We start from the raw sequence: 15,469 nt of genomic DNA, 5'->3' as shown, positions 1-15,469 counted from the left end.
TTTAGTATGCATATTAAAAACTTAATGGCAATCGCCAAATAAGATTAAAAAATAGATTTATATATAGATAGATGTAGAAATAAAATAAAATCTATTGTGGTCAAACTAGCAAATGAAAAATGGAGAGAAGGTTAAGAAAACTTTGTCAATTTAATGGAGGACAGGTAAAGAGAACAAATAAGCAAACAAAAATCAAGGCAATAAGAAACTCAAAAGATAGAAATAAGTCCAAATATATAAAGTAATCACAATAAACGTAAATGGATAAAACTCACCTATTAAAAGACACTATCAGATTGGACTTTTACAAAAGCTAGCTATATACTGTTTACAAGAGAGCTGTCCAAGACAAGATGACAAAGAAAAGTTGAAAATAAAAGACTGGAGAGATAAGGTAAATACATATTGACCAAAAGAAAACTGGGTAGGAGAGTTAATCAGATACAATAGGACCTAAGGGAAAAGTTAATAGGATGAAGATTCCACCACAAAAAAGCCATGTGTCATAAACCTATAGGTATCCAACAGTGAAGCCTCAATACTGTAGATCAAAAGCCGTCTAAGTTCCAAGAGAGACTGACACACTTACAACCATCATAGGAGACTTAAAACCCCTTTCTCAGAAATTACAGACCAAACAGACAAAAATGGCAAGGATACACAAGATCTGAACAACAAAATAATAAATATGTAGAACCTTGCACACAAAAGAGAGATTAAATAAATCTTCTAATCACCTAGGAAACATTTTTAAAAAATGGTCACATGCTAACTAGTTACGAAGGAAATATCGTTAAGTTATAAAATGGGTAACTGATAGCTAATGTTCTCTGGCCATCATAAACTAAGCCAAAAATCAAAAAATAAAACAATGGTAAGGCCTCCCCTACTACTCTTTGCATCTGAAAACTAAAGCCGTACTCCTAAACTGTGGCTGTGTGATTTTTTTTTTTTTCCCCTATGTGTGGCCTAGGTGCTATGGGACCAGGTTAACTTACATAACATTTGTCAAGGGCTATCACCAGACACAGGAAACTCCCTAAGCCATGATAGCTTCATTGTTTTGTGCTTGGAACTAAATTATAAACCAAAGGGAAGGTGAGGTACCTGAGTCCCAGGAGGAATGAAAGAGGGATGTGCATGGGTCCGTTATGACCCAGTGGTGCAGCACCAGGAGCGGCTACTGGCTCGTTCCCCAGGCCGTGCCCTGCTGGCCGCACCATACACCCATCTCTTTCTGCTCACTGATGCTGGCTGGCTGGAGACTGGCCTGGACATGCTGCTGGCACCTGGGCAGGGGTGCTATTCTGCTGACGTGGAGTCTTACAATCAATAGTGTTCTGGAATAAACACTGCAGGTGACAGTTTGTACGAGGCCTTCTGGTTGCTTTTTCACAGGGCCAACCACTTCTGAAAAATGGTCAGGGAATGCTGCCTAGGAGATACACAGGAAAAAATACAGGTCCATTTATCCTGTGGGGAGGAACGCACTTCCCCCCCAGGAATCCCTCAAAATAAAACCCAAACCAGACAGATGGTCCTCCCCCTGGACTGTGCTGCCAACCCAATACGATTCCAGTGCTGGTTGACTAATGAAACAAATATTAGAGAGAAAAACACCAAACAACAGAAAATGGATGGAATGCAGGATCAGGGTAATGTGGATCAAATCGAATTAATGACAGGTCTGTAAGCTCTGCGGGGGAGTGGGGGTGGGAGGCAGAAAGAGAGACGAGAAAAGAGAGGAGACGTGGCTCTTCTGCCTGTGTCGGGGGCACCTGTGGCGGTTGAAGCAGCACGGTGGTTTCCTGGCTCACAAACATTAGGGCAGCTCTCAGGGGCATCCCCCCCCCCCACCTCTGGACCTCCCTGCTGGTCTCCCAGACCCTTGTGGCAAACACCACCTCCCTTCAGAGAGTAGCAGAGGCAAAGGTCTGTCAGAGGGATGGAGGTGCCCCACCTACAAAACCCCAGAGGGTCGCAGCGGTGAGGATCTGACAGGGCAGCTGGGAAAGCAGAATAAGAATTTGGAGGTGCTGCCGTTCTTCTTCTTCTTCTTTTTAAATGTTTTTATTTATTTTTGAGAGAGACAGAGAGAGAGAGCGTGAGCAGGGGAGGGGCAGAGAGAGGGAGACACAGAATCCGAAGCAGGCTCCAGGCTCTGAGCTGAGAGCACAGCTGTCATGAGGAGCTCGAACCCACGAACCACAAGATCATGACCGAAGCTGAAGCTGGATGCTCAACCGACTGAGCCACCCCGGCGCCTTTAAGAGCTGCCATTCTTAAACACACTGGTAACCTGACTCCTATGTACCTGCAGATAGTGCCGTCAAGATGACGCCCAGAGCTGACGGTAATGCGGGTCACTGAGTGAGGGGGCCAGTCTGGGCTGGCGTCAGCGCGACCCTACCGATGGCAGGGGTGCAGCGTGCTCCTGCTGGAGGCAGGCACTTGTTGCACAGGGTAACGCGTGGGGTGGGGAAGGCCACTTAGGGCGATGAGCAGGAACCATAGGCACAACCCGAACGAAGCCACAGGCACCTCTGTAGGAGACTCAGGAATCTGAAGAACTAATTCCTGGGGGAGAAAAGCAAAGCATCTGTGATGCTAGTAAGCAAACCTGTCCCAGGGTCAGTCAGAAACCAAACCTGGGACAGAAATCTGTAGTTGCGGTTTTGTAAAACAAAGGCTATGGTTGCTTTCTCTGGGAAGAAAGGTTCTTCATTCCATGTGCAGCAGGATTCATCCCAGTGAAGTTGCTGGCTCAGCCTCTCATCATTCATTACCCCCAGTCTACATGCTCCCCCAGACCCATTTATTTCCCACGCGGCTCCTGCACTGCCTAACTGGCATACTTTTCCAAACAGCCCGGCTCTGTGCAAGAGCACGGGGAAAGTCCGACACAAACCATCCGCTGCAGCAGTTCCTCTGTTCCAGGACACCGTTAATTGTTAAGAAGTCAAATCAGTTTAACAGCACTTTTTTTCCAGAGGAGGGGAGAAGAAATCTGCCATAGTAAATGTGCACACGATGGGGAGAACCACTTTGATTTTAGAAGCAATAGGGCTGGGGGCGCCTGGGTGGCTCAGTCAGTTAAGCATCAGACTTTGGCTCAGGTCATGATGTCATGGTCCATGAGTTCAAGCCCCGTGTTGGGCCCTGTGCTGACATCTCAGAGCCTGGCGCCTGCTTCGGATTCTGTGTCTCTTTCTCTCTCTGCCCCTCCTCTGCTCACGCTCTGTCTCTCAAAAATAAATAAGCGTTAAAATAAGTAAATCAATGTTTAAATAAATAAATAAACATTTTAAGAAAAGCAATAGAGTTTGGAACCTTCTTTAAAGTCCCTGAGGTGAACCTATACATGGGCTCCTCGTATGGGATGCTCTGGGAGGTAACTGACTCTCAGTGACCCCAGCAAAACACTAAGGAGAATCAACTCCTTGAGAGAGGAGGCCCTTCTGAAAGGACAACTGTTCAGCAGGGGTCCAGCTTAGACAGGAGCTGGGCCCCAGCACCAGGGTGTGAGATGAAAATTATGTATAATCACCACACCCTTGAATGCCCTTCTGTTTGTAAAGTACAGTGCACATGGCTGTATGTGTGTGTGTGTGTGTGTGTGTGTGTGTGTGTGTGTGTGTGTAGGGGGGCGGGGAGTGGACTCTCTCTCTGTGGCCAGTTTTTCCTCCAGGTTTCTCTGCTCCAGCTCGGGATGAAGTGGAATTGTGTCTAGGGCCACATTTTTTGAAACAAAAGTGCATGATGATGATGATTACTACCCAGTGCCTGTGGCTGACTTCTGATAAATTAAGAGTGATGAGACTCCACAATGAAAGAGATGCTTCTGGTTTTTACTCCAAGACCTCAGAGCACATTAATCCGCTAACAGCTGCTGTGAACTTCCGGAGGGGATCTGGGCGCCGTGCTGCCCGTGCATACGCGGTCACCCCAAACTCTAGCGCTCGGAGTGCTGGTTCTCTGCTCCGGGGAGGAAATGCTGCTTGGGAAATCCTGCTCTCCTCATGGCTCAGGACGGGGAGAATTGCAAAGCGACCTTTTGAATCACTGTTGGCAACATTCTTTCCTTGGATTTAAATAAAGCGATGACTGTTCCCCTAATTTTCCTCGGTTGATACAGCTCTCAGGAATGGAATGGTGTAGCCAGTGATGAGTCAGAAGCCGGGGGTCACGTTACAGGGACAGCCCTCCAGAAATCAGCTGTGGTCAGGGATCAAAGCGGCAGCCTCCCAAGCGCTCAACGAGGAAGGTCATTTCCCCCGTTGCAGCCTCTCCAACTGTATCTGAACAGAGACAGTCTTTCTCTTTCAAGGAGTGGAATCTGCTACATGAATATACTCGTTTACAGGTGGGATTTGGCTTCTTCACAAACAGCAAGCCAATTTTCCTTCATTGTTTGCTTCCTCCCTCCTTTCTCACAAGAGTCATTTTTTAAGAGGTATACTGAGGGGCGTGTAGGTGGCTCAGTCGGTCAAGTGCCTCACTTTGGCTCAGGTCATGGCCTTGCGGTTCATGGGTTCGAGCCCCTCATCAGGCTCTGTGTTGACAGCTCGGAACCTGGAGCCTGCTTCAGATTCTCTGTCTCCCCCTCTCTCTCTGTCCCTGCCCTGCTCACGCTCTGTCTCTCTCAAAAATAAACATTAAAAAAAAGTACATTGAGCACCAACTGTATATTCAGCGCTCATTATTAACACAGAGATGTGAGCGTGACGATAGGGTTCCTGGCTTCTTGAAACTACCTCTAGTCTGGGGTGTGTGTGTGTGTGTGTATGTATGTAAGAGAGAGAGAGAGAGAAATGGGACAGACAAGTCAACAAGCATTTGTAGCAGCCATCACGTATGCTAATATTGGTGAAGTGGAGGGTGCACTCCTTCCTTCTACCTGACTGTGTAGCAAGTCAGGAAATGTGCTCTGTGCTGGGACTCAGGGATGCAGAAGACTCGACATCTAGTGTTCGCAGGTGACCCTGATGCACAGTGATCAGTCCCACAGAACGCAGGGCTGCCGGGGACAGAGGGACCAGCTGACGTTTTGGGTGGGAGGCAGCTGAGCTCAGCACAAGTGTAGATGAAACACTTAGGGCACCGTCAGCCTAAAAAGAGGTCTATCAGTGATGTAAAAACGAAGTCACCTGCACTTGGAAAAAAATCTCAAGACATAACTAAGATGGCTATTGTCAAGGTCACTAACAGCCTATGATGGCAAATCTAGCAGCTGCTTCTCTTTTCTCCGCTCACTCAACCTCTTGGCATTTGAAAGAAACGCTACGAAACGCTTTCTTGTCTTGACTTCCATGTCGTCATCCTCTGCTGCTTTTCTGGCCAGATGACTGGCCAAATCCCCTGCTAACTAATCCTAAATGTTGACCTCTCTCTTTTCTAATTCAGCCCATCATCAAACTCTGTTAGCTCCATTTCCAGAACGGACCTCAAGTTTATCCTTTTCTGTCTATCTGCACAGCTCTGCATTTGTCCCTAGGAGGTTTCCCAGGCTCCAAGCAGCCAAAGTGATCTTCTAAAAATACCAACCAGATTATGTCTTTCGCTCACTCAGTGCCCTCAGTGTCTTCTCACAGAACCCAAAATAAAACCCGCACTCTGCACTCTGGCTTCCAAGGCCCCATCGTTCTGTCCCCACTCACCTCTCCTGCTGTGCTCTCTGCTGGGACATGCTTCATATGACTTGATTGCATTGTTGTTTATGTCATTTAACCTAGCAGAACGTAAGCTTCTGGAAAGCCATGCCCTCGTTTGTGCTGGCCACCACTGCACCTGCAGCACCAGAACAATGCCTGCCATGTTGTAGGTGCTTCCAAATAAATGAATGAGTCAAAGCCACGGGGCTCTGAAGAAGGGAATCCATAAGACTCAGCCTTCAAGAAACAGGCTTCGATGAGATTGCAAGTAGAAGGGCTTTTTTTTTTTTTTTTTCAATTAAAGATGAATTCAATAATCCCAAGGTTATGAAGATCCTATTGATTTAGCTTGAAATTTGAGCTGAACCATTACATCTGCTGTTCTAAAAAAATTTTTTTTTTAATGTTTATCATTTATTTTTGAGAGGGAGAGACAGAGTATGAGCAGGGGAGGGGCAGACAGAGAGGGAGACACAGAATCTGAAGCAGGCTCCAGGCTCTGAGCTGTCAGCACAGAGCCTGACACAGGGCTTGAACTCATGAGCCATGAGATCATGACCTGAGCTGAAGTTGGACGCTTAACCGACTGAGCCACCCAGGTGCCCCACATCTGCTGTTTATTTATTCACATTTCTACTTAATTCACAGAAACATGCAAAAAGGGAATTTCAGTGGATTTAGATGAAATCACCTGTTGGTGCATCTTGTGGATCTGCTCATGTGTTGGAGATAAAGGAGAACCTAGCAGGCAGAACTGATGGGGATACCCTCTCCACCTCTTCCACAAGCTCCCTCCTTTTCACTTGTTGATATGTAAAGGTCTATTCAAATGTTGCAGCTGAGGCTCTAAACACACTCACCATAGCTGATTTATTTCTCCCTTCTTTGGTCCCTCAATATTGTGCCCAAGTTCTTCACCTATGCCTGTAAGCAGATAATGTCAGCAGCGTACGTGAGAAAGATGGGGCTCAGCTGCCCAAGAGCACCTGCCATTTTGTGTGCAGTGTCCCACAGGGGACAACAACGACCTTTCTGTATCCCGGTCTAGTTACAGGGTTGCGGGGAGTTCGAGACCCAAAACATTCAATCCCTACAGTGGTTAAAGTGACTTGAGTCAGACAGAGGTTGGAACCCTGGTTCTGCCACTTACATCAGGCTGATCTTAGGCAAATGTCTCAAATCCTCTGAATTTCCCTTTCCTTTGGTGTATGATGGGGATAATATGACCACGGACCTTAGGGTGGTGGGAGGATTAACTAACACATAATAAGGCTCAGCACGATAATAAGGCTAGCTCATAATAAGTGTTTACTATGTGTATTAGCTCTGTTATTGTTGTTACTGGTACTGTTGTTTTCCACTGGCAAAGGACCAAGAAAAGTCGGGGTTTGGGACCAGGTCAACCTGCTCTGTTCCAGACCTGGCATTAACTGTAACTTGAGCAGTTGCAAGTGGAAAATATAAACATCTGAAGTGGTGCAAAACGTAGTCCTACTTTGTTGTAGATTCTCTCAGATGTAATGCTTAAGGTATAACCCATTTGTTAATCAGTCCGTCTGTCATTCTTTCCATGGGGATCTCTGTAGGATCTATTATAGGGATTTCCTCAGGACCTGTTGCACGATCCACACTTTACCAGGGATGATGGAAAGATGAAATAAGAAGAAACAATGACAGATACTGTTTCTGATCATAAGGAGCCCAAAAGACCTATCAGTCTAGGAGTTAATTCTGGATCAGGGGTACAGTCATCAAATTAAAGTTAAAAAAGGATCCTACTAACAAAGTTTGCACAGATTCACATGCTCTAGCCAAACCTTATTGATTAGTGCTGTCAGACTCGGCAAAGAAGATGTTCGACGACAACCATTTCCTTTAATTATTTCATACTTCTCTGGTGTAAATAATCCACTCTCATAAAAGGCAACGAACAATAATAACAAACGGAAATTTAATCTCCACAAACAAATCCGAGTGAATTGACACCGAAACCCAAACAGCTGTGTAGGGGCAATTGACACCGTCAGAAAGGAAGTCCTGCAGGATAATTAGCTGGAGATGATCCCCCAGGAGCCCAGGGGGCACTGACACTCAGAGGGACTGGCCTTCTCTATGGCTCAGAAGCACAAATGGTTTGTTTCCTCCTCAACTAGGGGTCACCTGGAGATAGACAAAATAAAAACGATTGCAGGAAACCCTGGAACCTCATTAATGAGGCTCCCACGTGTCGTGCTGCCGGGCTGTGCTGCTCTCGGTACCCGACTGACACTGGCATCTGGATGCGTGTGGAAGGAATGGAGGTGAGTCGCTGTCACTCATTCATTTTCCTGCTCAGCCTCTCTGCTTTGGCTCACAGTTCATTAAATTCTACTGCATCACCATCAACATGCAAAACAGCGACTTGAAGGGCATTCAAAAATATAATCAGGAAAGGGAATAAAAAGCCCTCTCTGAGAAAGAGGGGAAAAATTAATCCTCTTCTATTGAATGACATCTAGGTTCTTTGGTTCTAATACACTTTTTTTTAAAGTGGCGGCGACATCCAGGGATTATCTCTGTCTGATGAATGGAGTGTGGTGCCGCATGGCTCTCTGTTTGGAGAACAAGCACCAAATGTGGCCAAGAGAATTTGAAGGATCTGTGTGTATCACGAACACGCTATTTCTTTTGCCTTTTTTCTCTTTTCTGATTTTGAGGTGGGAAAAACTGCAGCTTATGGGTCTATAAGATAGCTTGTTTTATGCTTTGCATATGAACGTGATGGGAAATTATCCTGGTGACCAGCTCCGTGGAAGCTGAAATAGTAAACTTTCTACATGCTGCCGTGTGTGTGCTTTCACAGTAGTTATTTCTGGGCTTCATGTGTGTGTGCGCACACACTCATTTTAATGTGGAGAAGAATTTAAATATAGAAAAGCACAGAATACGCTATGACACATGGAGGTGTTATCTTTTATGGCAGTAGTTTTCGACTGGGGGCAATTTTGCCCCTCAGGGGACACCGGCAATGGTTGGAGACAGTTTTGGTTGTCATGACCGAGGGCAGGGGCAGCTACTGGCATCTAGGAAGATCGAGGCCAGGAGAACGGTTCAGCACCCTGCACAGCACAGCACAGAGCATTATCCAGGCCCCGACGGGAACAGTGTTGCTGGACAGTAGGACATTATGCAACCATATTAGGACATAAGGAGAGAAAATAAATCATCCTCCTTTCATTTGGACAAATCCTACAACTTCCTAAATGTTCAACCCAATTGCAAAACTACAACTTAAACCTATTATTCTTCTCTTTGATTGCAATATTCCTAATTGTTAGGGGTGTGCAACTACTAAATGTGATAAAAATATGTTTTCCATGGGAGGCACATTGTACCTCGTTTTGAGCTTATATACAGGCCTGTGCACACTGATGAGACCCCTACACACACACGCACACCTGCACGCATATACCACACACACAGAATGGTCTTTCTGGAAAAATGGCAGCAGTGCTCTCTCTGGGATGAGGGTGGGACCCACAGCAGCACTGACATAAGAGGAAGAGTCACACGCATCACCTTCCTACTTTGCTTTCATCACAAGTGAGGACCCTTGGGACAAGATTTCATTACAAAGCTCTGCAGCTCATCATTTGGTTAATGACAGCATAACTTTTTTCTTTTTTCTTTTTTAAAAAAATGCTTATTTATTTTGAGAGAGAGAGAGACACAGCATGTGCGCATGTTCGAGCAGGGGAGGGGCAGAGAGACAGAGAGAGAGAGACAGAGACAGAGACAGAGAATCCCAAGAAGGCTCTGCACTGGGCTTGATCCCACGGACCATAAGATCATGACCTGAGTTGAAATCAAGAGTTAGATGCTTAACCATCTGAGCCACCCAGGTGTCCCAGCTTTTTTCTTTTTCTCTTTTTCTTATTATTTTTTAAATGTTCATTTATTTTTGAGAGAGTACAAGTGGGGGAGGGGCAGAGAAAGAGGGAGACAGAAGATCTGAAGTGGGCTCTGTGCTGACAGCAGAGAGCCCAACATGAGGCTCAAACTCAAGAACGGCGAGATCAGGACCTGAGCCGTGGTCAGACGCATAACTCCCTGAGCCACTCAGGTGCCCCCCAACTTTTCTCTTTGTAACCAAACTTTGTTTCACAATTGTACTAAGTATTTTCCAAATGCAAATTCTTTTCATCATTACAACAACCTTGTGAGGTAAACCACTCTACCCATTTTAAGAATAAGGAAACTGAAGCACAGTTTGGGAAGGGCAAAGTAACCTGCCCAAGGTCACACAGTTAATAAACGGTTGTGCTGGAACTTGATTCCAAGCAGACTTATTCCAGAGAGGCTATTCCCAACCATGAGGCAGTCACATCATGGCAGCATATTAAGCTACACCTTGGGCTGGACAGCTGTGAGGATAGGGATGCCTGCTGAGTGGGATCAGGGCTCCCAAGGTGAGGCTTTTTGTTTCCATTTCCCCCTTTCTGTGACTATCCCTAAATAACCTCATCAACTCACCTAAGGGGCTTCAGAAACAAAGCTATCCCTCAACATCCTAGATCTTCTGAGCAGGGGGTTAAAAAGCATCTAAAGGACCCTTGCATGGACTCAGGAAGTAGACCTCAGGGGGCCACACAGGTGGGGTGGCTCAGAAGGTGGCCCCCAAAGAGCCTCCGCCTCCAGGCCAAGCACAGGGCCTTTTATACCTGGGACATCAGCGTGGGGCCCAAAGTGAGGAGCGACGGGAATGCAGAGAGTCCTGGCAGTGGGGATTCTGTACAGCCACGTGACCAGAGCAGGATGGACTCTGGCAGGGGCCCCAGAGAGGTACTGGGAGCTTCGCGGCATTTCCAAAGGAGCTGACACTGGGGCCTCATGTGCATGTAAACCATATCTATAAAGCCAGACCCTTGGGACTCCTGGCAATGTAATCATCTTCAGGCTGACAATTCTTGTCTTCAAGAGTATGTGAAGCTGAAGATGAATCACAGGCCAGCAACTGTAGGCTGACCTCAGCGTGCACGCCCCCAGAGACGGGGCAAGACATGAAGACAGGACGCATCTGACCGAATCGGTTTTCCCATTTTTCATAAGAAACATTCAACTTAGTAAGAAATAGCCATACTTTATTGACGATAATAGCTCCCCTTTCTTTGTTTCCTTCCCATGTGCCAGAAAACTCTACTATATCTCTGTTCCTCATGGTAAATCTGCGAGGCAGGAACTGTCACCTTCATTTTAGAGGAAAATGATGCTCAGAAAGGTCATGCAATTAGCCCAAGGTTACACAGAGAGTAAATGTTAGTCAAGATTCTAACCCGGGTCTGTTTGACTACAAAATTCATGATTTTTCCACTATGGCTTTCAATGTTTCACATTACCATCAACCTTCAAAGTCCCCCAGAGCCAAATGCCTAAATACACGTGTGTATTTTTTCAATTTCACTTAAATACCCAGGGCACTGAGACCTTGCATATTGCCATTCACCCATCTCCCTGTATATGCCAGGATCCATAAAACCCAGGAGCTGAATCACACGTACTGAGAATGAGTAAGTTTCTAAGAGAACATATCGTCCAGTCCTGTGTCATTTAAAACGTGACAAGTCCAGGGTCTCAGGGCCAGGCAGGGCTGAACTGGGCTTTGTTCCCGGGCATACTGGCCCCAGGGTTATGTCTCTCCCTGCACCATAGCTCTGCTTCCTGGGGTCAGGCCGGTGATGATGAACTCATTTCTGGGGGCTGGCTGGGAACACAGGGCTAAAAATGCACGTCCCTGGTCCTGGAAGGATCCGAGAAGCCAGCAGATGTGCTGACACAGTCCACAGATAACTGAAGTGCACGGCAGAAGGTGAGACGTGGCACAGGGCAACAGAAGTCTATGGATACTAAGAGGGATGAATCACGTCCAACTGGGGGCAATGGGGAACGAGGCCATGCAGGAAGAGGGAGGAAATGAACCCGGGCTCTGGGTGTATTTGCAAACCAGTTATTCTGCACCAGTGACTCCGTGAGGCAGACAAGGTGGAAAGACAGAGGCAACCTGCCCAAGGTCACACAGTTAAGGTGAATTGCTTTGTCTGCCTCCCACCCCACGTCCTCTCCATCACAACAAACTGCAAAGGCTGTTCTATGGAAGCCCTGGCAGGTTGGGAGTCAGGAGAGGCCGGGTAGGTGGGGTTAGAGCCCCTATACAAAGTTCAACCCCAGTGGTCTGCTTTGCATATATATTTATAGATCAGGGGTTCTTCATGAGATTCCTTTTGGAAAAAAAAAAAAAAAAACTCTGCTGCTAATAAAATAGAGTTTGAAGACCTGTACTCTCATGCGCCACGTGGTGATTGAATGGGGTGGGTCTTGGAGGGGGCAGGGCAGGGAGGGCATGCAGACAGGCAGTGAGGGACGATGGCTAAGCCAGCAGACTATGTACCTCTCTCCCTCTGGAGTGATGCTGCCTGCATTCCTAATCAGGCTCTACACCTGCCTAGCTCTGAGACCTCAGGCAGGGTGCTCCTGAGCCTTGGCATCCTCACGTTCGAAACAGGGATCATACTGGTACCTCTTCGTAGGGCCGTTGAGAGGATTACATACTCAAAGATAGGGAAAGTGCACAGCACAGTACCTGGCATTTAGCACAGTGTCATTCTTATTAACTTGTTGAAGAGAGCAAGGCTAGTCATAGGAGATAAAACAGCATGAAAAGAAATATCATTAAAGCACAGAAAGAATTCTCAGGGAAACTAAGAAATCCTCACTGCCCCCAAAGAATTGCTGTGGTTCTGAGCTCTGCCTTGCATTCTCTTGGTCGTGATAAATATGGGCTGTGAATCAACAGGACACACACCTGAAAGACAAGGGAGGTTTTGAGGCCTCCATCTGCTGAGTTGTGGTTGTGTTCCCATCACTACTTGTCAGCTGGTTCAGCAAGAAGCCCAATGGAGTCTGGGCTTCGAGTGATGGGGTCAGTCACCCCAAACCCCCAGACTAATTTATTGTCACTGCTCAGAGGAAATAGCCACGAAACCGTTGGCCATCCCCCTAAGCTCGACTTGGCTCCTTAACCCAAAGGCCTAGCACAGAGGGAGGCATGTGGGTGAGCAGAGCCAAGCCCTAGAGGCTGCCTTCACTGGCTAGTTGAGGCCTTCCTTGCCTTGGGCAGAATTCTGCAGGGCATAGTGGGGTCCGGGGTCCCTTTCTGGTTCCTTCCATCAAAGACTCTGCCAGTGGATTAAGTTCCCAGGGAAGGTTTTGATGGCTTATGGGATTTTCGTCTGTCTTGTTCGCAGGCATATCCCAGTGCCCAGAACAGCAGCACATCCCTGTGAATGAAGGAATGCCCATCACATTCGGGGTGATCTAGCCTCTGCATCATCCGTCATGAGACCAACAGAAGCAATCGGCCACACAGATTCCATGGTGATTCACTGAGCCACTAGCTGTGTGGGATCTTCCTGCCGCTGCTCTGCTTTCAATTCCCCCACCTGTCACCTTAGCTGGTGGCACCACCTCTCGGTCTCTGACAGTTTCCTGTCGGAAAGGTTTGACCTTTTCTCTCTCTTCTTGGAGGAAGGGAGGGTCATTTGCTACAGAGCACTGAGCAAGAAGGTCAGCTCATGCCGAGCACACAACTTGCTCCTTTCATGCTCACTCAGCCAGAAATGAAAATGTTAGAGTTAGAAGCACCCGTGGAAATCACTCCTCATGGAAGAGAAGAGGAAATCCAAGCCCCAAGACCTTCAGCAAGTAGCTCAAGCTCACAGAGCTGGCTGCAGGCACGTCAGGAGACTTGGCCTCTGAAAACAGAGCTCTCTGTATGGCACTTTAAGTAGGGGACTCTCTCTGCCTTGTGTAGGTAAGAAAGTCTTGCAGAGGGCCCCTAAATCCTGGATTCTCTTTGTGTATTAACAACAGAAAGTATGGCCACTATATATACACACACACTGATAGATTATATGTATTTAGACATGTATATATCATATACATGTATACATATTCATAGATGATATTGGAATACATAAAAGCTATTCTAAAGGCCCAAATACATATACTGAAGAGCTCAGACAAGCAACTCCCTTTATTTTAAACCTATTTATTACAGAATAGTGATAACTGAAGGGGTGGGGGAAAGTCAGAAATTCTGAGTGTGAGAAAGGGGGAGACGTCTCATTTACAAAAGCATGCTCAATAGTATTACTGCTTTGATTTTTTTTTTTTTTTTTAAGGCACAACATGTAACGTGCTTTGAGATGTAACAGTAAAAGAGGGCACTGAGACATTACGTTCATCAAAAGGGAGTCTGGCTTAAATAAAAAGATTGGGAAATAACCGTTCTGGAATTCACAGTGTATCACAGCTTTGGAAATCATCTGGTCCAACATCCCATGTAAATTAAAGATAAGGAAACTTCCATCCAGAGAGGTTAAGTAACTGCCTGCCTAAGGTCAGCAGCTGCTTGTGCCTTCCTGAGGGGGTGGGCAGGCAGACTTTTCTCTGCTGTAGGCACCCGCACATAAGGGGGTCTAGGGTTTGCTGCTGACATACTGAAGGGAATTTGTGAGACCAAGGATGTAATGATACAGAGGGGAAAGCAGGTTCCCACACACAAACAGAGAGCATTCTTGGAGAAAGAGAAACTAAACCTGAGGCTTTAAGTACCAGGCGTTTATTTCCCTGGGGCAGGGCCCCGACAGCCCCACACTGGGCTGCCCTTGGCTCCAGCCCCTCCTTGCGTGAACCCCGGGAGACCCAGTCTGGCCCTCTCTGCCAGTGGGACACGGTGTCAGGCTGCAGGAGCAATTCCTCAAGGCCCCGCTCCTCCCTTCCTTTGGTCACCTTCGGAGGCCACCGAAAGGCTGGGCGGATGGCTCCCGCGGGCTTCCATTTCCCTAAACGGGTTGCAGGGTTTCTCTCACTTGGTCTGACAGGCCTGAGCGTTTCCGAAGAAGGACGGCGGCTCCTAAGACAGCTCCCCTGTGAGCAGAGGCAGGGCCGCAGGAAGAGCTTACCCGGCGCCGCGGCCTAAAGCAGACACGGGGCCAACCCCGCGTGGGAGCCGCAGGGGCGCGGCCGCGAACGCGTCGCGTGGCGCGGGGGTCCACTTACCGCAGTGCGCCTGGAAAACCTGCGGCTTGACGGCCTGATTGCAGGCGCCGCACACTACGAGATAGAAGTCGTCATGTGCTGGATAATGGCCAAATAAGTGCATATCTGTGGGGGAAATGAAAACAGGGTTTTTTTGAAAAAGCAATTAAGTCTCAGAGGGTGCACAGTTTCCTCTTGCAATTTCCTCCGGGGCAGCTTTTCAAAGGAGACGCGCAGCAAGGCGATGATCTTTACGGAAGGGAACGGGGTTAGTCCTGACGCACTCCCGGCGCCCGCAGGAGCTGCCGCCTCGCGGACTCCCTGCTCATCGTAGCCCCGGGGGTCGGACCGCGATAACCCCGCATGTTAGAGGTGCTGAGAGGCTGCGAGTCCCATCTGCGGGGGGTTACCTTGTCCTGACACAGGGGCCAAGTGTTAGCCGGCCCCCGATGGGGCGCTAGTTATTTTAGGATGGGGGGCTCCCCCAGATCCATTCCTGCCGAAGCAGAGGTCACTTGGGTGAGGTGCCTGTTTCCCCATCACCTTTGACCCCAAGGCAAAAGGAAGCCTGAAAACAAGGGCCATCATTATCTGTTACTCATCCGACCGATATCTACCAAAGGCCTACGTGTGCCAGGCACTGTGCCACGGGCGTGGGTAGTTGATGAACACCAATGAGCCCTGCTCTCCTGGAGCTTATGTGGCAGAAGAGAGAAATGTAAAGCAGATAATCACACGAGCCA

The 15,469-nt window shown here is 47.6% G+C and overlaps 1 protein-coding gene across 5 annotated transcripts in view; it reads right to left on the bottom strand.

Annotated features, from left to right (window-relative positions):
* The window catches only part of ATXN7L1 (ataxin 7 like 1), a 244,259-nt gene that overhangs the window by 143,331 nt on the left and 85,459 nt on the right, over positions 1–15,469 (bottom strand). For all 5 annotated transcript variants that reach the window (XM_042964551.1, XM_042964557.1, XM_042964564.1 and 2 more), the window contains exon 3: positions 14,748–14,852. In XM_042964551.1, coding sequence (XP_042820485.1) covers positions 14,748–14,852 — 105 coding nt within the window. The remainder of the gene's footprint in view (positions 1–14,747; positions 14,853–15,469) is intronic.

The sequence above is a fragment of the Panthera tigris genome, chromosome A2, assembly GCF_018350195.1.
Source record: "Panthera tigris isolate Pti1 chromosome A2, P.tigris_Pti1_mat1.1, whole genome shotgun sequence".
NCBI classification, from domain to species: domain Eukaryota; kingdom Metazoa; phylum Chordata; class Mammalia; order Carnivora; family Felidae; genus Panthera; species Panthera tigris.
The sequence above is the reverse complement of the archived record's forward strand: the minus strand, read 5'-3'. Positions and strand labels throughout refer to the sequence as shown.